The sequence below is a fragment of the Zingiber officinale genome, chromosome 4B, assembly GCF_018446385.1.
Source record: "Zingiber officinale cultivar Zhangliang chromosome 4B, Zo_v1.1, whole genome shotgun sequence".
Lineage (NCBI taxonomy): Eukaryota > Viridiplantae > Streptophyta > Magnoliopsida > Zingiberales > Zingiberaceae > Zingiber > Zingiber officinale.
In genome coordinates this window covers 90581037-90608883 of record NC_055993.1, presented here as the reverse complement: position 1 = coordinate 90608883, position 27847 = coordinate 90581037, and the positions used below count along the sequence as shown (strand labels likewise).

Below are 27847 nucleotides of genomic sequence, written 5' to 3'. Positions count from 1 at the left end.
CTTGTATGTTTGTCATAACTACAATAATGCCACGCCATAACTACAATAATGCCACGCCAGTGAAGCCAAACGCACTTCCATGAATGGGTACAGATGTAAATTCACGGCCATGCAATGGAAGGCTTACACTTCAGGGAAAACGATAACGGTAATTTTTATTGATCAGAATCTAGTCAGTTAAAATTTTTTATCCTCTAATTAGAATTTATGTATGAACATATATGTAATTAATGTACACAGATAATATTATTAAAATATCCATATATATAAATTGGTTAGATTATGATCATTTAACATTACCTAAAAATAAATCTAAGGAGACGTAAATGAGAGAGAGAGAGAGAGAGAGAGAGAGGGGGAGGTGGAGAGTGGGGGCATTTGTGACAGTATCGATCCATACAGTGTGGACCTAGCGCTTTGCCACCTTGCCACTGAGCACGTGGGGATCTGAAATATTCACGTGCTTCGATGGCTAAGACGTCGCGTTACATTGCAGCAAAAATGTCTGATTATTCCCAAAAATGTGAAATTTATAGTCCATCATTAAATTGATAAAGGAGTTATGAATTTTCATCACCGAAACACATGTTCGTTAAAAATTGATTCCTTACTAACAAGTCTGCAAAAGTCACAACCAAAAGTATTAAATTAACTTTTCATTTTGGAATTTCTAAATTTATACATATTTAAAAGTCAATTTTTAAAAAATATATTTAGCCTGAGTTAATTGTTTAAGTGGTGAGGGCTTTCTTTACTTTAATCTTTGTTGTATCTCCATGCCCCCGGCCCGGCTCAAGGCATAGGCCATTAAGATCTATACCTAGAGCCCTAATTTTATTAGGACCCATTGATTAATTAATTAAAGATATTAAAAAAATTAAATTAGCATCATTAATATTAATTAATTATAAATATATTGTTAATTCATTAATGACACCTTGTCATTTAATTCATTATCAACTCCACTTCCTATTTTATACATTGTAGTTATCTTTATTTCCTCATTAATTACCTACTATAATTTTATATGAGATTTTATTCTACCTTAAATATAATTTATTTTTAAATTGACATATTTCTTTCTTTTTTTTATTATTACTCTGATTCTCATTTTATTTTACAATTATTAATACTATTCTTATAAAACCTAATGAATTCTTTTCTCCTCAATATTTCTTAAAAATCCTAATAGTTCTCTCATCAGTGTATTGTACCCTTTTCTTTTTTTCATCAGCGATTTTGTATGTTTCTTCTTCCTCACCGATGATATTCGGAGAGAACATCCTTCTCTTCCTTTGCCGATAATATTTCTTCCTCGCTCTTTCTTTTTATTTCTCGATAATAATATGAATTAAAGATTTTTTTTATCATAAAATACAAAGTAAAATGCATTAGCAAAAATAAATTTTTAAAAATTAAAATTAATAAAGTCTATTTGACATTCTAACTAAAAAGATTAAATAATTTAATAATTTTATTAATAAAAAATAAAATTATTATCAAAATACCCGTCAGAAAACTAAATTTTATATCAAAAATTAATTTTTTAAAAAAATAATATTTAATTCTTTTTAATAACTAATTTTAAAAATATTTTTTAAAATTATTGTTTTCGGTCCCAAATCTAAATGAAAAATATTAAAGAAAATTAAAAATATATTAAAAAATTTTGTTTTTAAATTTTTTGACCTAGGGCCTCAAGGCTGATGCCCCCTAATCTGATCGGACCTTGGTCATCGCCGTAAGAGGGTCTATATTGAGTAACTAGGTCGATGCAGTCGTGCAGTCAGTGGTCGACCATGGCTCATCAACATCGTTGTATGGCGACGTGGCTTATTCGATATCCGTCGTGTTCTGGAACCGATGCGGTGTAGCGTCGTGCATGTGGGACATGCGATATCACATATCGGGTGTGGAGTCTGTATGTGCCAGCGCAGGTTAGATCGGGCCGTATAATTGGTAGAGCCGTCAATTTGGGTTGGGCCCGTCGGGTTGGTCCGCCCCGCCAAATAATTTAAGCGGGTTGGGTTGAAATTTTATCAACCCAAGTCCGCCGTGGGCCGACCCGCCTAAGCCCGCGACCCGCCCGGGTCGGCCCGCTCGGGCTTGGGTTGGCCCGCGGGTTGGAAAACATACGTAAGTTAAGTTTTAGATTAATTTATTATCTTTCTTTGTTATAATTTTGAAATAAAAATAGTAATTTTCATCCAACATAAGTACTCGTTCATGTTCATTTATATTTAAAATACATGTTTATGTATACATTTAATTGTAGAAAACTTTGTCGAAGTAAAATATTAAAGATATGAAATATTTTTTAATTTTTTAAAAAAATTTTGATGGGCCCGCGGGTTGGCCCGCCAAACCCGCAACCCGCCTTAGAATGGGTTGGGTTGGAAATTTCCCAACCCGCCAATTTGGCTGGTTGGCCCGCCCCACCCCGCCCCGCCAAATGATTAACCCGTCACGGACTGACCCGTCCCGCCACGGGTTGATCCGTCTGACAGCTCTAATAATTGGCCGCTACCGTGTATGCAGTCGATGCATAATTATAGACGGTACGAAGACCGGGGTGGTTCGGTCCGTTAGCTTGTCTCTTCATGACAGCTGCATGTGTTCGCCAGCCTTGAAATCTTGAATGGAGGCAGGCGTGTAAGCGTGTTAGGGCTCAGGTGCAGTGCCAGGGAGCAGGCACGCCGTGCCCCAGACTAATTTGGAGGTCTGCTTGGAGCAGCAGCAGGAGGTCGAGGGAGTAAGAGGGTGCATTTCGGCGGAGGGGCTGGCGGTCAGCGGAGGCGGGCTCCTTACGTCAAGTAATGATAAACTTGACTGGTGGCTCCTTCACTCGTGATTTGACCAAAGAAATATTAGTGCAGCTACCATCGTCCGAAGAAATAGTTCTTTTCTTATTTTTAGTGAAAACAAACACTGACAATTCATGGAAGATTACATTTTAGTAGGTTCCTAGAATTATTCTCGTAAATGAGTATGCCAAGTAAAAAGAAGTGGTGTACGTAAACGAATATACGTATTAGATCAGCCAGAACTCCGAGTATATATCACTTCATGGTTGGATGATAAGTAGAGGCTGCCAAAATTAAATATAGTTATAGAAGAGAGCAAACAAGTGGAGATTGTGGAGTGAATTAGAAAGAGGTATACCGTGTCCACGCTCACCGGCTTGCCATCTTCGACGAGTATCTCAACTACGGTTCCAGATTTATCAGCCTGAACAATGAGGAAAACAATAAAAGACATGGAATTCACTCATTTCATCAAGCCTCATGTGAATTAAACAAGAACGAGCTTTAATAATAAGAAATTACAGCAATGAATTGTAGCCACATGGTAAGAGTACAAAATAAAATCTACCTCCATAACATATTAGTTTTGTGGGTAAATGTCATGATACACACGTCTGCGTGTATGATATGTCACATTACCTGCCTGCCTTAAGGTGGATTAACATAGAAGAGGCAGGAGGGCAGAGTAATTGGAGTAAATGGAGCTTCACATGTAATCTTGTGAACCTTTCCCTCTCTTCCTCTCCCTTTCCTATCTTTTCACCCAAGTAAACTCAGCCTTCAAAGTGAAATTCAGTAAATGCGGCATGATAGCATTTTTTAATTTCTTGACCAAAAGAAAATGAAATTCATGGGGAAAAAAACTAAAGATCATTAGTAGCCCAAGGAATGGATTTTTCTTATTGGAAATAATAAGCTCTTATCTTTCATATATGCAAATAATATTAAGGCTGAGTGGCCAACCTAGAATCTTACTTTTGGCAATTATTGTTAGGGTACTTGGAGCAAATAGATAGTGGCTAACGACCTAGGCCCTCATGTGTCTTCAGATGGATACCGGTCTTTTTGTCGTACCCAATCACACAGATTAATAAGCAAAAGGGAAAATTGATCTTTGTATAACCCTACAGTATCTTTGTATAATCCTCATATATAGAGATGACATCAGACTGGTAGGAATACAAGAAAGGTGAGGTCGACAGTTATCTTTTATACTAGAGTATCCTGTTAATTTCATTCATGAGTTTACAATATATACATTCCAGATTTTACAAAACCCTTTCTTTACTGGATTTAATCAAAATAAACTTCTTCAAAGTAATGATGGAAGTAGAATGGATGAAATTACCTCAATTTCATTCATCAATTTCATAGCCTCAACGATGCAAACAGCTTGGCCCTTTTGGACTTTGTCACCCACCTACATGTTACTCTCGAATCAATTTGAGCAAAACTCAAGGTAGTTTGCTATAATAGCAGTAAAAATATGTTCAATAGAACAAGATGCTTACCTTAACAAATGGAGGTTCCCCTGGAGCAGGGCAACGATAGAATGTGCCAGCCATAGGACATTTGAGAGCTGGAAGAGGTGACTTGCTTACAGGAGTTGAAGGATTTGCTGATGGAGCTGGAAGTGCTTTAGATGGTGTGGGTGGGGCAGGTGGGAGGGGTGGAGAGACAATAGGGGTCACAGATGGTTGAGGCTGAAATATGGGTTGACTTTGCAACATCATGGGGGAAGTAACAATTTCTGGCTGAGGTAAGGCTTCTTTTTTCCTTATTAGAATTTCACATCCATCCTTCTTTAGATGCAACTCTGCAATATCCTTTGAATCTACAAGCCTGCCCAGAGACATGTTAGAGGAAAAGGTTTTATCAAACTTGATTTGAAACTCAAACATTTGTACTAGTTGAATTTCTATAAATTACATCGATCAGAAGTATTACATTTTGTCTTGCTAAAAATTATCAAATACATCAAGAAGGTATCAGATTACGCAATCTATTACTGTCCCTACTAATATACCAAATTTGTAGTTGTGCCAAGTTTAGATTGCAATGGCATAATTTTCATTTCATTCTACCTCTTAATGCATGTTAGAAGTTTATTGACAAAATTAACTTGTGAAAAAGATTTGAGGCAAAGCAAAGATAGTCATATAATTCATGCAATCCACTTTTGAGCAGAGAAAATTTTCCATACTCGACAAGACTTGAAACTTCAGACATGAAAGTAGACATAGTGGCATCTATCATTCCATGTTGACCAGAAGATTCCTCCAGCAAATCTGCATTTTCACTCTTTGGAAGTTGAGTGACTGACTTTGTTGATACCAGAGGGGAACAATTTGATGTACCCTGGACAGCCTTTGGAAAGGAATCAAATGAAATGTTGTTTTCATTTTATTTAATAAATTTAAAATCACAGATAAGGGAAATACATCTTGAAAATGCACCTTTAAAATAGGGAAATGTCCATGATTCCGTTCCTGTGACAAAATAAAACCTTTCAATAGAAAATTTTTACTACAAAAGAAATGAAAGTCTACAATATCAGGAGGTGAAAAAGTCTACAATTCCCTTTGTCATTAAGAGTAGAATATCTTTGATTGAATATAATTCACGATCCCTTAGGAAAGTAGCACAATGATACAGATCCTTAAATATCAAAGAATAAGTTTAGGAAACCACTAGTTGGCTATTGCAGATTGGGCAATTCACTACGTCGCCATTTTGGTTTATCTTACTGGAAATGCAGAATCTACTATCTACTTTTATATCTAGATAGAAATTGAATGCATTACAATTTCATTCCAATTCTTTTGTTTCATACTCGCTTATCGAAATTCATTCCTATGATGGTGACAATTACTTAAGCAAGAGTTAGTCCGTTGTCTTCTTAATGTAGATTAGTAAACTGACAATATAATTGCCAAAGTGAACGCTATGGAAGTATATGGAGATCTAACACATAAGACGCATAGATCACTAACTGACCAAAAAGATACTCCTATGTTCTCACTTCATGTGACAAATTTAACCAGCATATCTAATTAATGGGCGAGAAGAGACACAAACGTCCAAAAAGATCCATGCAAAAGCGGTGCGAACAACCCGCAAACAGAAGCTTGCAACATTACCGTAAATCAGAAAGGAAGAAGTGATGGTCACAGAGACGCAAAGCAGCTACATCAAATCAAGAACAGAAGCTTCCATCCAAACAGAAAAAAAAAAAATAATAATACCAAATAGACCAAGAAGGATAATCGAAGACTACCTTCAACGAAGGAAACCGAGTAGATCCTGGAATCGAAGAGGGACCCGGCTTCAGAAACGAGGCCGAAAGACTCGCCATCGTCCTCGAATCTCGACTCCCCACACCACTGCAGGGGATTGCAGAGCACTTAGGACACGGAACAGAGATCGCCGCCATGGACACCAGCGTCGGAGGAAGAAGAGGCCAAGGCCGCAGTCCGGAGAAGGAAACAGGCGGAGCTGGATCGGGAGGGAGCGCCGAGCGGAGAGTTTAACGAGAAAATGGCGGAGAGCACGATGCGACGCGCAACGCGAGCGATCGATGCGATCAAGGACAGCCGGGCCCCCCTCGCCCCGAACGTCTTCAAATTCCAATCCGTTTGGCCGTTGTCACTCACGTGCTTCTCACGCACAAATCGGTTCGGGCCGGACCGCGCCCAGCCCGGCCCAGTGCCCACTGCAGTGCTTCGCACTTATCACTAAAGATTCACCTTCACCCAACACAACAGCTAAACAAAAGAAGACAACGAAGCCTCTGATTCCATGGCCAGCCTAAAAGCATACTCGAATGATAGCACAATTTAGTTACAGCAGTCCAGATGAACTCAAAAGCACCTTGACACCTCAAAGAATTCTCCTTTTTGGTCAGGTTCAGATCCAACATTTGGGACCCCATTCCTGCATTTTTTTTTAAACTGGAATTGTTCAGAAATAGAAGCATTTACTGCCTGGAGAGCATTGCACCAGGCTGATATCTGTTAAGGTCCTCACTCCTCAGCTTATGAAATAAGCTCCACTGCTCAAATCCCACGAAGTGACCCAGGAAAAAAGGAGATTTTGCTCTGGACTACCAATAAAGGAGGAGGCATGCAAGACCAGTGTTACAGGCCCACACAAGGGCAAAGTCTTTGGGAATTTTAATCGTGTAAGCCTGCATTTGCTTTTTTTTCCTTACTTTTACTTCCCCACTTCCCTCCATTTGTCCCCCCTTCAAACCTCAGTTAACTCTTATAAATCTCGCATCTTCCTTTCCTCTGAGGCAAAGGCCATGGCTTTCCAGCAGAAAAGAGAGAGCTTTGAGCGAGAGGAAGAGGAGGAGACCTTGTCTCTCTCTGATTTCCCGGTGTGCTCTGGCAAGGATGATCGCACGTGCAAATCCGACGACAATGCGGCAGAGGAGTTTGAGTTCCAAATATCAGCTGCCGGCGGACTCCTGGCCAGTGCGGCGGACATAGAGATGTGCGCGGCCGACGAAGTGTTCTTCCAGGGACAAATTCTGCCTCTGCGGCCCTCTGTTAGCTCCGACAGCGGCTTTCTCAGTCACGGGGCGAGCCGGCGGTCGGAGTCCCTGGACCAATACTACTCGTCGGGCATCCTCGGGATGGGGTTTCAGAGCACGAGCCGGAGCACCAGCAGCAGCAGCAGCCGGAGCAGCAGCAACGGCAGCGGGATGAGCAGGAGCCATTCGTCGAACAGTCACTGCAGCAATTCGTCAAGTAACTTCTACGCGCGCCCGAGCCCGACGCCGCGAATCCGAACCCAAAGAAAAATAAACGCAGGGCGCAAGAGCGCGAGCTCCGCCCCGCCGGGATGGGGAATATTCCGGCTCGGGATCGCCAAAGCCCCCGAGATCGAACTGCACGACATAATGTCTCGGAGGCCGAGCAACGGCGCGCGAGGCAGCGGCGTCAGTGCCCGGAAGAGCCACGCGGAGGCACCAGACCACTCGAAGAAGGAAAAATCCAGCCACAGCAAAAACGATGAGGCTCGTGGTGCGAAGGCGGTCCAGAAGAAGCCCGCAGCCGGACGCGGCCTGATCTGCAGGTGCTCGCCTGAAGCGGTGGAGCCGGTCGCCGTGCTGCCGAGGAAGAAGAAGGAGGCGGAGACACGCCAAAAAGCGTCGGCATTGAATGGCCGGGGCGATCAACTGCGAAGGCAGCAGCAGCAAGGCGCTAATCATCAGGAACACGCATCTTTTTGAATTCCCTATCAGCAATCTTCGATTCTCGAACAACTTTTTTTCCTTTTCCTTTTCCTTCTGAACAAACAGAAACTTTTTCCTATTTTAAATCAAGTTCAATCTTTGAATTCCAGACAAACACGGAGAGCTCACGAACTAGAGATTCATTGAAATTCTCAAGAACAACAACAATAATAATAAAAAAAAAAATACCTACAATAGTTTTGATAATATAATAAAAAGCATCAGACGTCGTCGGCTCACTTACCAACAAGCCATGCGTCGAAAGTACGACTACTAAAATAAAGAACTCAATTAATACGAGACAAGGCACCCAATGAGCGACGTCACAGCTTTGAACGAGGCAATTCATTCGCCAAAAGTGAGAGAAGCAGCGGTTGGAGAAGAATGATGGAGAGGGCACTGAACGTGACTGAATCATGAAAGTAAGGAAGAGAATGCATCATTTGATTGGTTGGGAGAAGCGTAAAAATACAACTTGTGCCCTCTGTTTTTGCGACAGAGCGACGTGGAGGAGCCTGCATGGACTCCCGTAGTGGAAGGCCAGCAGTGGCCCGCAGTTTCTTCGGCCTTTGGAAGGTAATGCTTTGGACGCGAGCTGATTGAGTTGTTTTATGGATTTGGGTGGCGAATCCAGTGAACTCATTCTCGCAGCCATTGGATCCGGTCGGGGTGTACAAATGGAACATTCCAGCGAGGGGGGCCGAGCTCAGGGTCCACCTCGTTGATTCATGGCAATTGGATCTTGTTGGCATTCGATGGTGGACCGAATCTAAGTCAGATTGCGAGCTCATATATGCCGGCTAGCAGCCAAGGAGTACAACGTCGAGGATGGTTCTGTTCTTCATCCTGAAAATTCGTTTTTAAAATCGATTTAAAGTTTATTGGGTAAAAATCAATGCACCTTTGTTTTAATCATTAAGGGCATTCATAGTGGTCAGAATCCATTGAGAGCTCCTTTGTTATCATGTCTGCGCCATATCAAAAATTAAAAACCTCATATCTCTTTTCATTATCAAAAAACCTCTCAATAACTCCTTTATGGGTCTCACACTTTTCACTATATATAATTTCTATTTCTCTTCCATATTTTACATTATACACCATTAAATTTTTATAAAATTTAAATTTATAAATTGCTAATATGAAACTTCATGATCCCATATTTTTTAAATCTCCAAATCATATATATTTTTTTCCTAATTTAAAACTAATTTCTAATTAAAAAATAAAAAAAATGATGAAGAAGCGGTTCCATACAGATGGAACCGCTTCTTGGCAATGGAAAAAAAGCTCCCTCCCACTATGGGAGGGAGCTTCTTCCATTTTGCCACGTCTGTAGTAGGAGTTCCGAAGGAGCTCCCACTATGGATGCTCTAAGGTGGCGCTCCTTCGGGTGGTGCACTGGTGCGGTTGTTTTTTAATTTTTAATAAAAGATGTTCTACTTATAAATCCCGCGTAAAATGATAAGATTGTTTTCAAATACAGTACGTTCTCATGCATTAAACATAGTGATCCTGTCCGAATACTGAACCAACGGACGCTGGGCACGGGGCGCTCTCCGGCTGTCGACGTGGATCTTCGACTGGTAACACAGCTCCAGTCACAGCTCCGGCGAACCTGCACAGAAGTCGGGCCGGGAAGGGGTTCCCGGCGACGACCCTCCGACGCTCAAGTCAGGTGAAGCTCAAGAGAGAAAAAGTGGCTCCAGAATTCGTCGAAAACATACCTCCGGCGAAGAATGAGGGCCTTTATATAGGGCAGCGAAGAAGTAAGTGTACACCTACCGAGGTGTACACGTGTCCATGGCCCATACTCCAGTAAGGACTTGTCAGTGAACTTCCCTAACCCATACTGCTACAGTCTTAGCATGTCCTCGATGGGACAGCGGAATCCCCTGTCACAAGATTATTAGCATGGCCCACACGTGAAGCATACCTGCTGTCAGAAAAAGACGTTCCTTGTCCTTTTCCCCTTTGCTCCAAATCTGGCTTCCGGGCGGACATCTCCCTCAACATCCGGCCGGACAGATGCGGTGGTTTACTTGGGAGATTCTCCATCACGTGCTTTGTGGAGACTATTAGCAGTATGTTACCTTATGGCTTTGGCCGAGCGTGAGGTCCGCTCGGCCCACGACCTTTTCCACTGAGCGCCGGAACCCTGATTTCGACAGGGCGCCGTTAACCATCAGCCGAATATCGTCCGGCCGGCTAGCCGATCGGACCCATCCCTCTCCGAGCGTTTGATTCCGTCGGCCGGTCGGACGTCCGGTCGGACCCTGCCCTCTCCGGCCGTCCGGTTGGTCCCGGCCTTCTCAGGACGTCCGGCCGGACCCGGCCCTCTTCGGATGGACGACTGCCACTGTGCCTTCCACGTGGCGTTGACTTCACAGGACGGGGCCCCCTGCTCTTACTACCGGATCACTTGCCTCCCCTTCAAGTCTAGTCGAAGGAGGCGAATAGTCCGACTGACTGGACTAAGAATCCGGCCGAGCGGTTCCTCCGTGCTTGTATCATCCGCTCGGCCAACCATAGAGATAGACTTTAGCGTATCAACAATAGTCTTCACCGGATCTCCTCGTATTCTGCGTCAATCTTCGACATTAAGGTTGAGCATGCTTTCATTAAATGCTCCGAATGATTTAATGCCACGTGGAGCATTGCCATCGGCGTACGGCGGTGGTGGCGTGATGTTTTGATGTGATCGAAGCGATTCGAAATGGACGGCTCGATGCAGGCTTTGATTCCCGTGACCTGGATCCAACGGTGGAGGCCGCCCGGCCCTCACCCTATAAATTCTTCATTTTTCCTTCTCTTCCTCATTTGCCTCCGCGATTCCAACCACTGCCCCCTGCGCTTTGGAGCTCCGGCGATCCTGTTTCTGCTCTCCGACGCTCTCCGGCGCCTTTTTCGCGATCCCTTTCCCCGCAGTAAGGTTTTATAGCTTTCCTTCCTCCTTTCCGGTGTTTCCTCCGCATTTCTTCCTCAGTTTCGATCCTTGGAACCTCCTTTCGTTCGCTATTGTTTTTCTCCTGTCTTTTTGCCTTTTGATTCCTTCCGATCGGCCCATGGCTAGTTCTTCCCATCCCGCGGATCAGTCGCTCGGCCCATGGTACACCACCATGCAGTCCCGATTCGAACAGCGGGACTTCGATATTTTGACAGACAATTTTGAAATCCCAGAGGATTTCGAAATTCGCTTAGCTGGTCCCTCCGCTCGGCCTCACAGGCCGCCGCGCGGAGCTTTCTGTGTCTTCCGAGACCAGTTTACCGCCGGTCTTCGTTTTCCTGTGCACCCTTTCATTATAGATGTCTGCAATTTTTTCGGTGTGCCGCTCGGCAGTTTAGTACCCAATACCTTCCGTCTCCTCTGCGGTGTTGTCGTTTTGTTTAAGATTCACAACATCCCCCTCCGACCGGAGGTCTTCTTTTATTTCTATTACCCCAAGCAAGCCGAGCCGGGCACCTTCATGTTCCAAGCTCGACCCAGCCTAGTCTTCTTCAACAAGTTACCTACTTCCAATAAACATTGGAAGGATTATTTTTTCTACATCCGTATGTCCAATCAGGCAAACTTCCCGACCCAGTGGCAAGTCAGTCTGCCCCCCACTCCCGAGTTGAAGAAGTTCAAGACCCGACCGGACTATCTCCACGCCGCGAATATGCTATCCGGTCTGCGACTTGACATCAACAAACTCCTTCACGAAGGAGTGATGTACATCTTCGGGCTGAGTCCTATACGGACCCCTCTTCCGACCGGCTTCGGTAAGAACTTTGGTTGGGCATTTGCTTTGATTTCTAATTGATTTTTTTTCCTTTCTTTGCAGCGGACATCGTTATGGATTCGGTCATGGCCGGTGTTTTGAAGAGGAAGGCGGCCGCTCTGGAAGCCGCGGCGGCCAGAGAAATGGAAGCTTTGGGTATCCAGCCAGTCGGATCCCACGAAGGAGAGAGCAGGACTCAGGCTGAGTCGACCGCTCCCGCTTCTCAGCAAAACGTGGCCAGCGGAGCCACTCCTCCTGGAGAACCAACTGCCCCCGAGGAAGGTTCCGCTCGGGAGGAGGAGCAGCCCTTACAAAAGAGGCATCGAGTGGAGACTCCCCTACGGTCGGCAACCTCCGCGATCCAACCATCCGAGCGGGTCACTGCAACTGCTCGGGGCAAGGCGCCAGAGACCGAAACCATCTCGTCCGACCGGACGCCTTCGGATTGGGACGAGCCAGCTGCTCCAGTGGAGGCTATTCCAATCAGCACCCTTCCGCCCGCTCGCCATTCAGCCCAGCGCTCGACCATTCATTCCCAGTTTTCTACGCCGGCTTCCGATCCCCTTCCGACCGCCGGTTGGACAACCCTCGGTCATGGCCGCACGATTCGGGTCACTCTTCATCTTCCGACTGAAGAGCTGATTCCAGAGGCCGACCGTCCAGCTGCGCCCGAGCACACCATCACCCTGAAGGGGCCCCTAGCTGAGATGTGGGCCGATGCTCGGGCCCGCACTGTGCTGATACCCCTCGAAAATTTGGCTAACAGCCATATGCAGCAAGCCACAGGGGTAAGTTTGTAATCTACCAACTTTGGTGTTCATTCTTTCCGATCGGCCGCTAATAACTATAATTTTCTTTTGCCAGAGATGGGTGGAGGAAATTGCGGATTCCAACCGCTTGGCCTTGGTGGATGAAGAGCTACGACAACTGAAGGCCGCAGTTGGTCCGTCCGGCCTTCAGGGCCCTTCCTATTCCGAGCTGCAAAAGGAGCTGAAGAAAGCTCAAACTCTGCTGACGGCCGAACAGAAGAAGACAGCCGACCAGGCCCATGCCTTGGCCGAGTTCGAGCGACAAGTCAAGTCGCTTGACACGAAAATAGCCCTGGCCACCACTCGGAAGAATACAGCTATCTCCGATCTGGAGAAGAAGAACGTTGAGGCTCGGGGCCTGGAGCTGAAGATAAAGGAGTTGATAGAGCAGCTCGACAGGGAGAAGGCGGGCCGCTCGGCCGATGCGGACAAGATTCACAATCTGAATGAGGCCCTTACTGGTTCCCAGGCGGCTTTCAAAGAGTATCAAGATGCCGAGCCGAGCCGGATCGCTGCTTTAAGACAGAGCTACATCCGCTCACCTGAATTCTCGGAGAAAGTCTGCGAGCGGATGTACATGGCCTTCGACCTGGCTATGACCGCCACCACCAAGTATCTAAAGTCGAAGGGGCATCTTCCCGAGTCCGCGGTTATCCCGGTCGTAGATCAAATGGCGCTTCTGAATGACATTCCCAGGGACCTCTATGATTATCTTGAGTAGTTTTCTGTCATTCGGCCACTCACCAGGATATTATCCTTTTTTGTAATTGGGCCGCTCGGCTCAAAGCTTTACCTTTAATGCAATGTCTTCCTTGAATTTGCTCTACTTTCATAACTAACATGTGTGTTTATCCGCTCGCCTATTATCACTTCTCGTGCTCCCACAAAAGGGATTTTAACAAAGCAATCGTCGTGATATCCTCGCTCGGCGAAATATACCGTGTTCTTTGCTGGCAGAGCTCGTTTACCAAATGCCAAGTAGTTTTGGATACTGTGCCGCTCGGATCGTAGAGACGCTCGAATGGCATCGAAATCGCGTGCCTCGGCACATTAGATGCTTTAATCCGCTCGGTGGGTTTATAGACGTCGGCTCGTCTCTCGATATTTAACGTTGGAGCTCGACGGTCTTCCGCTCGGAGGGTTTATAGACGCCGGCTCGTCTCTCGATTTTTAACGTCGGAGCTCGACGGTCTTCCGCTCGGAGGGTTTATAGACGCCGGCTCGTCTCTCGATTTTTAACGTCGGAGCTCGACGGTCTTCCGCTCGGACGTTTATAGACGCCGGCTCGTCTCTCGATTTTTAACGTCGGAGCTCGACAGTCTTCCGCTCGGACGTTTATAGACGTCGGCTCGTCTCTCGATATTTAACGTCGGAGCTCGACAGACTTCCGCTCGGACGTTTATAGACGCCGGCTCGTCTCTCGATATTTAACGTCGGAGCTCGACGGTCTTCCGCTCGAACGTTTATAGACGTCGGCTCGTCTCTCGATATTTAACGTCGGAGCTCGACGGTCTTCCGCTCGGAGGGTTTATCGTCTCTCGATATTTAACGTCGGAGCTCGACGGTCTTCCGCTCGGACGTTTATAGACGCCGACTCGTCTCTCGATATTTAACGTCGGAGCTCGACGGTCTTACGCTCGGAGGGTTTATAGACGTCGGCTCGTCTCTCGATTTTTAACGTCGGAGCTCGACGGTCTTCCGCTCGGATGCAGGTGCGTTCCCACAGACGGCGCCAAATTGATCCTGTCCGAATGCTAAACCAACGGACGCTGGGCACGGGGCGCTCTCCGGCTGTCGACGTGGATCTTCGACTGGTAACACAGCTCCAGTCACAGCTCCGGCGAACCTGCACAGAAGTCGGGCCGGGAAGGGGTTCCCGGCGGCGACCCTCCAACGCTCAAGTCAGGCGAAGCTCAAGAGAGAAAAAGTGGCTCCAGAATTCGTCGAAAACATACCTCCGGCGAAGAATGAGGGCCTTTATATAGGGCAGCGAAGAAGTAAGTGTACACCTACCGAGGTGTACACGTGTCCATGGCCCATACTCCAGTAAGGACTTGTCAGTGAGCTTCCCTAACCCATACTGCTACAGTCTTAGCATGTCCTCGATGGGACAGCGGAATCCCCTGTCACAAGATTATTAGCATGGCCCACACGTGAAGCATACCTGCTGTCAGAAAAAGACGTTCCTTGTCCTTTTCCCCTTTGCTCCAAATCTGGCTTCCGGGTGGACATCTCCCTCAACATCCGGCCGGACAGATGCGGTGGTTTACTTGGGAGATTCTCCATCACGTGCTTTGTGGAGACTATTAGCAATATGTTACCTTATAGCTTTGGTCGAGCGTGAGGTCCGCTCGGCCCACGACCTTTTCCACTTAGCGCCGGAACCCTGATTTCGACAGGGCGCCGTTAACCATCAGCCGAATATCGTCTGGCCGGCTAGCCGATCGGACCCATCCCTCTCCGGGCGTTCGATTCCGTCGGCCGGCCGAACGTCCAGTCGGACCCTGCCCTCTCCGGCCGTCCGGTTGGTCCCGGCCTTCTCAGGACGTCCGGCCGGACCCGGCCCTCTTCGGATAGACGACTGTCACTGTGCCTTCCACGTGGCGTTGACTTCACAGGGCGGGGCCCCCTGCTCTTACTACCGGATCACATAGTATCAGGAGGATTTGATCGGTTAAACAACTCACATTGTAAAACTATATATTTATAATTACTATAATATTGTAATAACTATTATTCCTGTCCGAAAGTGTGGAGTTAAAAAGTTGAGGATGTGGCGGCTCTGTTGACTGAATGAAGATCTCGCTCCTCTCTACAAAATAAAACCAAACCAAAGAAGGGGTCCCTGACATTACGTTGATTCTCCAACGCTCAAGTTAGAAATAGAAGAAGAAGAGAAAGTGAAAGTACAAAGGACAAAGATTAATCTTGCCTTTCTTTATATCTATCATACTCTTTTATACATGTCTTAGTGACCCTTCATATTTTCCTGTTTAATTATATTAATTGCAGACAAAAGGCATCTTTTGTCTTGGTTTCTCCGCATTCAATGATAGATGTAGTGTTCTCTTTTGTTTTCCCTTCCCCTTATTAAGTATCCGTTTTTTTCCTCTTTTATTATATCGGTTCATTATTTACTGTCCATGGCATACCCCGAGCCAGACGGATGGCCCGCTCGGCCCTCTCTACTGCCGATCGAGCTGACCAAACGTTGCTTCCTCTAGACGGCCGACCGGACAACGGTTCGTCCGATTGGCCTATGTATCTCCCTCTCGCTTAGCGACACGGTTGAGTCACGTTGACCGTCTTGACTTTGACCTCCACCATGACCATTGACCCGTGCCAAGTGGGCTCCTCCTTACCGCCGCATCACAAGTCTTTCCTTCAAGTTTAGTCGAAAGAGGTTGTAAGTCTGACTGACTGGACAAGAAGATGTGTTGCTGACGACTCTAAGGCCCGAGCGGCCTTCATGCTCTGGTTTCCGATCGACGACAGGCTCATGCCGCTTGGCCCTCTTTCGTGGGGTTATTGTTCGGCCCAAGCCTTCGAAGAGAAAAGGTACATAAGTTGTTTGGATACGTGGTGATCACATGTCCATGCCTGATTGGAACAACAGGCAATTGTACTTGGTGACAATTTTCTACTGGTTGCTCCTCGTGCCCCTTGGTCGAGCGCGATCCTAGCTGATGTCATCTGAATTTTTCGAAGACTGTGCAAATCTTTGATAATCTTGGCGGAGCACGCGACTATACCTTTTTAATTAAGTGTCTTAAATGATGCCTCATGATCGAAGGACACATGTCTCATACTGCCACCGCGTGCTTGATGTGACAGGCGGATATCTGCTTGTGACGCGACATGCGCCTTTTCAAATTCAATGGTTGGATATGCTTCTAGGTTTTTTTTGTAACTCCAAATTGGATGGCTAGGATCGATCGACCGTGAGGTTTATAACCTCATGTGCACCGCCGTCTTCCTCACTTCGCATCTTCATCTTCGAGCTTCCCTATGACGTTGTGTGCTTCTCCCTTTCCGATGATCTTTCTAGTAAGCTCCCTCCTTCCAATCGAATCCTTTCGTTGTTCTTAGCATCCTCTCTTTCAATCGAACTTCATTTTTCTGTCGACCTTCGTTTCCAATGGCAAGCTCCTCACAACCTCTCGTCTCCGTTCCTGGACTCTGGTACACGCCCATCGAGTCCAGGTTCGACGGAGGCGATGCTGAGAGTTTGAGAGCTACTTTTGAAATTCCCTCTTATTATCAAATTGACCTTCCTTTGGCTTTCGACCGCCTGAATGAGTCGCCTCAGGATTTTGTATGCGTTGATCTACGGTTCCCAATCCACCCTTTCTTCTTTGTCGTTTGTAAATATTTTCATATTTCTCTCCATCAACTAGTGTCGAACTCCTTTCAGTTACTGTGCGGGGTCATCGTTCTGTTTCGCTTGCACGACATTCCTCTTACTTCTCGGCTCTTCCACTATTTCTATTATCCCAAATTATTCAAGCCAGGGACTTTTCTCTTCCAAGCTCGAGTGGGCCTAATCTTCTTTGATAAAATATCGTCCTCCAACAAATATTGGAAGGACTACTACTTCTTTGTCTGTTTTCCCGAGCAGCCAGACTTTCCGACCAGCTAGTAATTAGAGGTGTCGAATCCTCCTGAGCTCAAGAAATATAAGATCTGATCGGACTACCTCCATGCAGTTTCCAGCTTGTCCGGTTAGAAGTACCATATCCACAAGTTGCTACATGAGGGAGTCCTCTACATGTTCGGCTTGTGCCCAATCCGCACGAAGCTCCCGTCCAGCCTAAGTATGCTCCCCATCTTCTCCTTCATTGAATCTAATTGATTTTTTCTCCTTTTTTGCAGCCACATCATGCTGAGGGTGCATCTGGCTGGTAAGAGCAAACTTACGGATGCAAAGATCAACCCTGCTGGCGTAGCCGAGCTGGAGAGCCGCGGTTTACAGTCGGTTGGCTCCAACGAAGATCCGGTCAGAGAGAGCACAGAAGTGCCAGCCTAAGGGAGCGAAGGGGTGGCTAGTCGGACGGCTACTGGCAAAGCAATTGGTGTGGCGAATCCTCCACCAGAATGGCTTCCCATGATTCCGATCGAGGGGGCCTCAGAATCAGCTTCCTCCGGGGAGCTACTGATCAGCCAAAAGAGGCGTCGCGCGGAGGTTGCCTCCCGATTTACTTCCTCCGTGATATGATCCCCAACTAGGACCAACTCGCGGCTTCCTTCTGAGCGGGGTGAAACCTCAATGCCTGGTGCTCAAATGACGGTTGTTCCCCACACATCCCTATCGTCCGATTGGACGCCTTCCCTGTCCGGGCTGCCACAAGGAACCATCTGCGTGCCACCGATTGTTTTCATACCACCTCCACTGCCGAAGGCTTAGAAGTCTCACATCCGACCGGGGTCAACGTCTCAATAGGCTAGCAGATCAACTTCAACCCCGTTTGCTCCAAGTGGCCGGTGTTATATAACGACGGTTATCTAGTTACCTACGAACGAGTGGCGCGACTCCAACAACGCCGAATCCCGAGCCCCCAAGTACCAAATAATTATCCAGGGGTCGCTCGCACAGATATGGGTCGATGCCCGGGCTCGAGCGGTAGTCATGCATCTAGGGTGCTCGCCGACAATTATACCCAAATGTCTACTGGGGTAAGTATTTTACTTGTATGTTCCTATTTATCGCCGCTCGACCCTAATAAATTTTTTGCTTCCTCGCAGTATTGGGTAGACAGTCTGGCCATGTGTCAAAGACTCACCTTTTTAGAGCAAGAATTTAAACAGTTGCACGCCCTGAGCGGCCAAACAGCGGCTTCTTAGGTGTAGCTGGAGCAAATGAGCATTGAGATAACTCAATTAAGGGTCGATCTGAGTAAGATCTCTCAGCAGTTGCTGACAGAGAAGAGCAAAGGCACCGAGCAGGAAGCTTAATTGGCTTGGCTTGATAAACAAGCCAGCTCCTTCGAGTCTAAGCTTAACTTGGCCAACACTAGGAAGCTCCGAGCCATTGAGGACATGGAGATCAAATATAAAGAGTTTTGGGTACTGGCTCAAAACCTAAAGGATGTAGAGGTCTCGCTAAACGCCAAGAGGGAGAGCAAGTCAGCCGAACTCTTTGCCATGAAGACCCAGCTCGACGTAAGAGATGAAGAGTTGGCCAAGTTAAAGGAAGAGTTGAAAGCCTCCCGAGCGGCCTTAGAGATTTATCAGGGAGCCGAGTCTAGCAGGTTTGAGTTGCAGAAGAAAGTCTACCTTCGCTCGGACGCTTTTAATGACAGGGTCACTAACCGGGCTCTCCGCCTCTTCAACCTCGTGATCGACGGGACGCTCGAACAACTTAGGGACGACGACTACATTCCGGTTACTCTGACCAGCAAGGTCATCAGCCAAGACAAGCTGACTGAGTCGCTGCCTAACGATAGTTTAGACTATCTTGAGTAAGTGTGTTCGTGTGAGTTTTGCTTCTGTGATTTTTTGAAGTATCGATGAATGATCGTTCGTCTGGTGAACCCTTATTTTTTTATCCCCTTCTTGTTGTTCAGCATTTTTCGGTTTCGACTTGCATTTAGTTCACACGTCACGCAAACTCGAGCGAAATTGAGTTGCTTATACCACCAAGTGTGGCTTCATAATCTTCCGATCGACAACGGGTTATCTATTTTCATATCCGATCGATCAATTCTGGGTTTAAGATCGTCCCTCGATCATTGATGAAAACTGAGGCTTAAGGTTGTCATTCGACCGTTGGTGAAAACTAGGGTTTAAGTGTTGGGATCTAGCGCGCTAATGACGTGAAAGCGCAACAGAAATTAACTAGATCCTCTATCCAGCAGATCCATGCGAAGGGAAGAAATATTGCTACAAATAATCTATACTAAGTTACATGATAGGACTATACCCTTGATGCGTGTACACGATCTCCCGACAGCTCGGATCTCAACACGATCACACGTCTGTGCCTCTATGATATCCACATGAACAAGCCTTGTATTTGTTTGTCTCACAAATAAAACAAGATGGAGAAGAAAACACCTAAGGTTGTGCTAACAACCTCAATAGGAGTTTCGGCCAAGAGAGGGAAGGAGGAAGCAGAAGAATGCAAAAAGGCTTTTCACCTTCTCATCTACCCCAAAATATCATCCAAAATGATATATATATCCATCCCATGAATAACAAGGGTTTTGCCCTTTCATCTTCTAATCCAATGGCTCAAAATTAACCATTCAATCCAATAGTTCAATTTTGATCATTTAAATCCTTGGTGAACTTGAGTTAACCCAATGAGTCTAACTCATTGATTCTCATACAATTGACTCAATGAGTCTAGTTTGAATTGGACTCAATCCAACAATTAGATCCATTTGAGTCTAACTCAATAAGTCTAATTCGGATTAGACTTAATCTAATGATTCATCACATAAACCCATCTCCATATCAATTTGTTATTTATGTGTGACCCTATAGGTGTTGGATCGTGAAAAGTCGATAGGGGGGTAAATATCGATTTAAAAATATCGTAATTACGCAGCGAATAAAAAAACTTAAAGCAATGCTAACACAAGTAATTTTTTACTTGGTTCGGAGGTGATCACGTGCTACAAGTGTGGAGGCAAAGGTCATATTAAGAGAGATTGTCCAGAGATAAAAAAATATGTTGCAGAGAACAAAGGTAGTTTGACAAAGTCTGCAAACATAGTTGAAGAGGAAAATTGAGAGAGCGGTGATAGAGATATGCTATAAGTTATTGTCGAGTTCAGAGAAGCTGACGAATGCATGGATCTTAGACTGCATGTTCATATCATACGACTCCAAACAAGGAGTAGTTTGACACCTATAGGGCAATGGATTTTGATTCAGTGTTGATGGAAAATGATGCGTCATGCAAAGTTATTGGCATTGAGAACGTCAGAATCAAGATGTTTGATGGTGTGATCAAAGTCCTATGTGATGTCAGATATATACCAAAGCTAAGGAAGAATTTGATCTTACTAGGCGCACTGGATGATATTGGTTACAATTACAAATCAATGAATAGGGTGATGAAGGTCAGCAAGGGAGCTTTGACGATAATGAAAGGACAAAAGGTAGCAGGAAACATCTACAAGTTGATAGAGACTACAGTTGTAGGTGGAGTCACCTCGGTGGAGTCTGAATTAGACAGCGCTGTCTTGTGGCATATGCGGCTAGGACATATGGTGAACGTGGGATGCTAGAATTTCACAAAAGAGATTTGTTAAAAGGTGTCAAGACGTGCAAGCTTGAATTCTGTAAATTCTATGTTCTTGGGAAATAAAGCAAAGTGCAATTCAAGATAGTAACAAACAAGACAAAGGGGATTCTAGACTACGTGCATACAGATCTCTGGGACCAACCAGTGTAGCATCACGTGGAGGACACTTGTATTTTGTGAGTTTTATTAATGATTTCTCACGAACAAGTCGAAAACTTTTGTAAAGTTTAAACTGTGAAAAATTGAAGTGGAGAACTAGACCGGAAAGAAGATCAAATGTCTTAGGTTAGACAGTGGGGCTGAGTACACAAATTCAAAGTTTCAGGAATTTTGTGAGGAGCATGGGATAATGAGGTATTTCTCGGTTCGTAGGACACCTCAACAGAACGAGATGGCAGAAAGGTTGAACAGGACATTCATTGAGAATGTAAGATGTCTCAGGCTGAATGCAGGGCTTGCAAATAATTTTTGGGCAGAAGTGGTTAACATGACATGTTATCTCATTAATAGATCACCAAGGGTAGCACTAGAATACAAAGTGTTAAAGGAAGTATAGATAAGGAATTAAGTAGATTACTCTCATCTTCGAGTTTTTAGATGTCCAGTCTAAATGCACATATCTAGTGAGGAAAGATCAAAACTGGATGCGAAGTCAAAGTAATGCATTTTTCTAGGGTATTAAAAAGAAGTTAGCGACTTCAAGCTTTGGGATCCTAAGACAAACAAGGTGGTGATCAACAGAGATGTGGTGTTTGATGAAAAAACTATGCTACGACATACTCAGGAAGAAGGAAAAGAAATACCACATAGCAACATGGAGCAAGATGTTATGCAAGTAGAGCTAGAGACTTATGACTCCAATGATTCTAGCTCAGAGCACACGGAGTATCACACTATAGCTGGTGGTAGAATGAGATTAGTCGTAAAACCACCTACTAGATACGGATTTGAAGACCTGGTATTTTATGCGCTTATCACTAGTAGCAGAGACCCTACATCTTTTCAGGAGACGATATACAACTCTGAGAAGGGCAAGTGGATGGGGGTTATGGCAGAGGAGATAGAGTTATTGCATAAGAACCAAACATAGGATCTAGTGGAACTCCCTGAAGGAGGGAAAGCTATAAGGTGCAAGTGGATATTCAAGAAGAAAGAAGCAATGCCAGAGGGAGAAGAAGTGAAGTTCAAGACTTGGTTGATAGCAAAGGGGTATTTACAGAGAAAGAGAATTGATTATGAAGAAATTTTCTCTCCAGTGGTAAAACATATGTCAATTAAAGTGGTGTTGACTTTGGTGGCATGTCACAATTTGAAACTGGAGCAAATGGATGTGAAGACGACATTTCTTTATGGAAATTTAGAGGAGCAGATTTTTATGTCACAACCTGAGGGATTTATTCAACCCGGACAAGAGCGATTGTTTTGCAAGTTGAAGCGCTCTATGAATTTAAATAATCTCTTAGGCAATGGTACAAACATTTTGATTCATACATGATTCAAAAAGGATATAGGATATGTGAGTATGACTGCTGCATATATGTTAAGAGCCTTGAAGATGAATCACTGGTTTTCTTATTACTATACGTAGATGACATGCTCATTATTACGAAGAAGATGAAAGAGGTTGATAAATTGAAGAGGCGACTGGGCAAGGAATTTGACATGAAAGATTTGGGAGAGGTCAAAAAGATTTTTGGGAAGGAGATTCACAGGGATAAAACTGTAGGGAGATTATGGTTGTCTCAACGTAGCTATGTGGAGAAGGTGCTGGATAAGTTCAACATGAAGAATGCAAAGTCGGTGAGCATACTCTTGGTGCATCACTTCAAGTTATCCAGTACGCATTGTCTAAAGATGGATGATGAGATCCAGGAGATGTCAAAGGTTCATTATGCCAGTGCAGTTGGTTGTCTGATGTATGTCATCGTCTGCACAAGACCAGATTTAGTGTAAGTAGTAAGTATGGTAAGCAAGTTTCTCTCAAATCCTGGTCGACCACATTGGGATGCAATAAAGTAAATTTTCAGATACTTGAGAAATACAATTGATTATGACATCATGTTCAATAGACAACTGGAAGATCCTTCAGTTGCTGGGTACATAGATGTGGACTATGCAAGAGATTTAGATAACAGGAGGTCTACTACAGGATACGTATTCATTGTAGCAGGAGGACCTATTTGTTAAAAATCTATGATACAATCTATTATTACATTGTCTACTACGGAGTCGGAGTACATGGCAGCAGCTGAAGTAGCGAAGGAAACTTTATGACTTACAGGGTTAGTTAGAGAACTGGGTGTTCAGCAAGATAGAGTCAAGTTGTTATGCGATAGTCAGAGTGCTATCTATTTGGTAAAGAATCAAATGTATCATGCGAGAACCAAGCACATTGATGTGACGTTTCACAAGATCAAAGAGTTGATTGCTTCCCGGGGAATTCAACTTGAGAAGGTTCACACTACAGATAATGCTCCAGACATGCTGACAAAGGCAATGACCACAGAAAAGTTCAAGCATTGCTTGAACTTAATCTATATCTCTAGATGTTTAAGGAAGGAAGCCTAGATCCAGAAATCCAGATGGAGCTTTATTCATATACTCGTGTTCTTCGAAGGGGTGAATATTCTCCAAGGTGGAGATTGTTAAAGGGTGGCTCATATTTGGATGAAGGCCAATGCGATGGATGTTATGGGAAAAAAATCTGTTAAAATTTTTCATAATAAAATTATGTTACGATTTTATATAATAGAATTCTGTTATGGTTTTTCATAACAGAATTCTGTTATAATTTTTCATAATAAAATTCTGTTATGATTTTACCGAGTCTAGGGTTTATACATTATTTATATGGATCATTGTAAACCTATTGTACAATAACAATCACAAGAATTATGTAATGTGATTCTCTTGTGTAGAAATAATTATAATAAAGCTTCGCCCGTTTTTATGGAATAGGCACGTCGCCAAACCACGGTAATTCTTCTTCTTCCTCTTCTCTTTTCTCGTCCTTGCTCTCCTTTTGTGCTTCTTTATCTTGTTACTCCGCATCTCTTTCTCTCTTCCTATTCTTCCGCTTTAGAGGTTGAGAAGTGTTACCCCCTCTTTACGTAACAAAAATAATATATATATGTATATATATATATATAGAAACAAGAGAATAACTATATCATTTAACAAGGGAGGCCTAGGTGGAGGTGTTCTTTTAATCAAAAATAGAAATAATATTCTTTGATGATTTAAAGGATATTATTTTGATGATTTTAATAAAATTGGGCGCCACTTCGACCAGTTTATTTTTAATCCTTACATTTTTTTCATCTAGATCTTTTGGTCATGAAAATACGAATCAGGAGATGGACCATTTATAATTGTAGTCGGATCGTGATCAGTCAAATCGTGGTCAGTCGGATCGTGGCTACGATCCTATCGTAATTAATTACAATCCTTTCTAGGTTCACCGTCCCTCAGGTTATAATTTGGGTTGGGGCAGATGATTGAATGCCACTCAGGAATCGCACCCCGCTCGACGACAGACTACCTGACCACTTGCCCATTGCTGGTGGTCTCCAAACGGCTTCCGATCACCCGCCCCGACTTAAATTATAATCTAGGAGAGACGATGAACTCAAAAAGAGATCGTAACTAATTATGATCAGATCACAACCACGATCTGACTATAACTATAAATGATTCATCCCCTAATTTTTTTTTACTAGAGGATCTACCCCTTTTTGTATGGGATTTGGTATCGGAATTTCAAATTACCTCAAAACTTTTGAGATCAAAGTGAAAAATTCCCGACATTGCGGCGGATCTGCGGTTGGCTCGTTTGCAGCCCTAGATCTGCGGCGTCCATTTGTAGTTACTTTTCTCACCCCGCTGAAGTTTGATGGCGCGCCGAACCTCATACCGTCCGTATCCTCTCCCTCAATCGCCGGCGCTAGAAATGAGCGGCGGCGTCCTTCGACATGTCTGCTTCGGAGTGCCCAATCCCCCCCTCAGCCGTTTTCGAGCTTTTCCGCTCCGCGGCGAGCTACCGCAGTCCCCGTCGACGCGCGCCAGAGCCTACGTCCGCCCCCACCACCTGGCACCAGCCTTATCTTCGGCAGCCTTTTTTGCGTCTTCTTCTTGGGCCCGGAGTGGGTTCGTAAATTGGTACCTCGGCGTCCTCTCAGCCCGCCCTATACTTACGAAAAGCCTCACCGCGGCGGCTACCACCGTTGCCGCTGACCTCTTCTCTCAGGTTCCTGTTATTTCTCATCGATTAAAAATCCTTTCTTTCCGCTGAATTTGTCGAGAGTTTGGTCGTATCTTTATCTATTGGAATCCACAACTGATTTCCTGTTTGAGAGGATGGTGAGTCTGATAGAACTTCACTTTTTATGGTTTAGTTTCGATTCAACTATTTGTAAACCAGGTTTTTAGAGTTCATGCACGACTTTGAAAATCATTAACCTTTTTGAAATATGGTAATGTTAGTTATCATATGCTTAATCTTCTCGCTTTTGCTATTTGTAACATCCAAAAAGACCAGACAACAGGCTTGAAAGGTTGATGACTGATAATTGTTTTTGAAAGTCCTTTCATGCATGCTGCAGTTTCTAGTCGTAGTGCGTAAACAACTTGTGTGTCTCATATGGTTGTATGTATTTGTGTCTCATATGTTTGTTTTCCAATTGCCCAACGTTTTGACTTATATCATATGGTTGTATGTATCGCAAAATTTTCTTTTCCCCTAAGAAGCACACGAATATCTCATAAGACTAAAGTAACTACATTGTATATCCTGTTGATGCTATCTTCATCAATATCTCTTGTTGTGAAAAATTAGATGTTCATTTTATGTTTGTGTTTTTCATTTGTGGGATTAATATTCATTGTTCAATTCAGAAGAAAATTGAGTTTAGAATTCATAATGAAATGGAAGTCATTACATATATTAAGCGGAGTAAATCTGAATGCATTCTTCCTTGGATCAATTTGTACTTGCACTGTTGATTTCTATTTCTTCTGTAATTGAATGATATTTTCTTTTCAGTAGTTATCACATAGATTTTCCAGCATCTGACCTTATCCACTGTCTTTCAAATTTGATTCCATGTATTATTTTGGAATCGATAATTCTAGATTGGATGTTAATGGCATCTAGTTTTTCTGCATTGTTAACAGATAATTTCATCCTCCTCATTCAAGAATCTTGATTTTGTAAGAATCATAAGAATGGCTGGCTATGGGATGCTCATTTCGGGACCGTCTTTGCATTTTTGGTTCAATTTCGTTTCCAGAATTCTTCCCAAACATGATATTTTAACTACTTTCAAAAAGATGGCACTTGGACAAACTATATATGGGCCTATAATAACCGGAGTCTTCTTCTCACTAAATGCAGCACTACAAGGTAGTGTACATTCTTTCCAGGAACTACATTAGTAAATGAATCTACGTTGTGATCAATATGGGAGATGTTGCATTATTCAAAATGATAGATAATTGGCGTCATTACATACACTTTTCTAATTGTCCCTTCTAACTAGGTAACTGATTATTGATTTCAAAATTCCAACCACAAGATATAAGCTTGAAATGATCTTGATTTGGTTTGAACGAGTCAAGCCGAAGCTTGATTCACTTATATTGATAAATAAATTGGATTTAACATTTTGGTTATTTACAAAACTAAATGAGTTTGACACACTTTTAGTTTGAGGCAGAACAAACACATGCTTAAAAGCTCACATAAGATTGTAACCGTTCAAGTTCGAATCTGTATGAAGTTCTACCTCAAGGCCTTAAACATGGTGTATGTAATCCTTTTAGTATTTATTAGCATCGATTTTATTGTATTGACTAACCGGCTTTGTTGGTGTTTCGCAACAACACGCTAAATGTAATCATATTTTACCTAATTTTGCTTACAGTTTGGATCATTTCCAAGAAACTCTATTTTATTTTATGTTAAAATCTATTGCAATTTACCTCAATGGTGCATCCGGTAAAACCACTTGCCATTTTTTTCCCAGTAAAATTCAGTCTTCTCCTTGCATTATCTAGAGATATACTTCTTCAAGTATAGTGCTTATCAAGATTGAGGGCACAACTCTATTTGGCCAGGTAAACTGGAAAGACTGAGTAAAGATCGAAGTAATCCTTCAACATTTAGACCTTCTCTCCTAGTACTTTGGGTGGCAGCCATCAAGCTAACTAAAGTTACAGTTAGCAATTTGGAAGTGGATAACTTTACTCTTATGATCCCTTGGCCTTTCTGTTTTCTAATACTTGCTTTTTGCGAAAAGTTGTACATCTAAACAAAACTACTGTTTACTAGATACATTTCAATTGTTCTTATGTAGGTTAGCAGCATTCATTTCTTCTATAACTAATACAATCTGTTATCGTCATTGTTAGGTGAAACTGTTGAAGAAATCTTTGCCAGGCTAAATAGAGACATGCTTCCCGCGCTAAAGAGTGGCATCATGTACTGGCCTATATGTGACTTTATCACCTTCAAATTCATCCCTATTCGTCTGCAGGTATTTCAAAAAGATTGTTATGGACATTATTGTTAGCTGTTTAGTGATTAACCATTTCCATTATTTCTTGTTAGCCACTCGTGAGCAATTTATTCACCTTTGTTTGGACCGTCTATATGACATACATGGCAAGCTTGGAGAAGGCAACCACTGAGACAATCTTGGCTATGTGACAATTCCCCATCACTGTCTTAGCATTCAGTTCCTTCTGAATTTCACGACATTGTTAAGTTACAACGAACTGCATAGTTTAGCTTCTTAAATTTTAAGTTTGTACGAGACTTGCCATTTTCTTTGGAGAAACTCGGGCAAAGGCCTGCAAAAGATTTATTTGTAAGTTCAAATGTTCTTAAAATGATGGTCAATAAGTTTTGAGTGTGATCCAACGATAATGAAGGTATTCTTAGATCTTAGTATAAGGTCTTTTTAGTACTTGCATTTTGAACAAAA

The 27847-nt window shown here is 43.7% G+C and overlaps 3 protein-coding genes across 3 annotated transcripts; 2 read left to right on the top strand and 1 right to left on the bottom strand.

Moving 5' to 3' along the window:
- Positions 1–2885: 2885 nt before the first annotated feature.
- LOC121975477 (biotin carboxyl carrier protein of acetyl-CoA carboxylase 2, chloroplastic-like) lies at positions 2886–6430 on the bottom strand. Its single transcript, XM_042527153.1, has 7 exons — positions 6082–6430; positions 5261–5293; positions 5008–5171; positions 4316–4646; positions 4153–4224; positions 3163–3228; positions 2886–3088 (listed from the first exon to the last, which is right to left on the bottom strand). The coding sequence occupies exons 1-7, from the start codon at positions 6235–6237 to the stop codon at positions 3065–3067; spliced, it is 846 nt and encodes a 281-aa protein (XP_042383087.1). The 5' UTR covers positions 6238–6430; the 3' UTR covers positions 2886–3064.
- A 669-nt stretch (positions 6431–7099) lies between these two features.
- LOC121975476 lies at positions 7100–8408 on the top strand. The gene has a single exon (XM_042527152.1). The coding sequence runs from the start codon at positions 7108–7110 to the stop codon at positions 8038–8040; it is 933 nt and encodes a 310-aa protein (XP_042383086.1). The 5' UTR covers positions 7100–7107; the 3' UTR covers positions 8041–8408.
- A 16353-nt stretch (positions 8409–24761) lies between these two features.
- On the top strand, positions 24762–27826 carry LOC121975473 (protein SYM1-like). The gene is made up of 4 exons (XM_042527147.1): positions 24762–25110; positions 26037–26265; positions 27273–27397; positions 27472–27826. Exons 1-4 carry the CDS (start codon positions 24814–24816, stop codon positions 27568–27570), a joined length of 750 nt encoding a protein of 249 aa, XP_042383081.1. The 5' UTR covers positions 24762–24813; the 3' UTR covers positions 27571–27826.
- Positions 27827–27847: the final 21 nt, after the last annotated feature.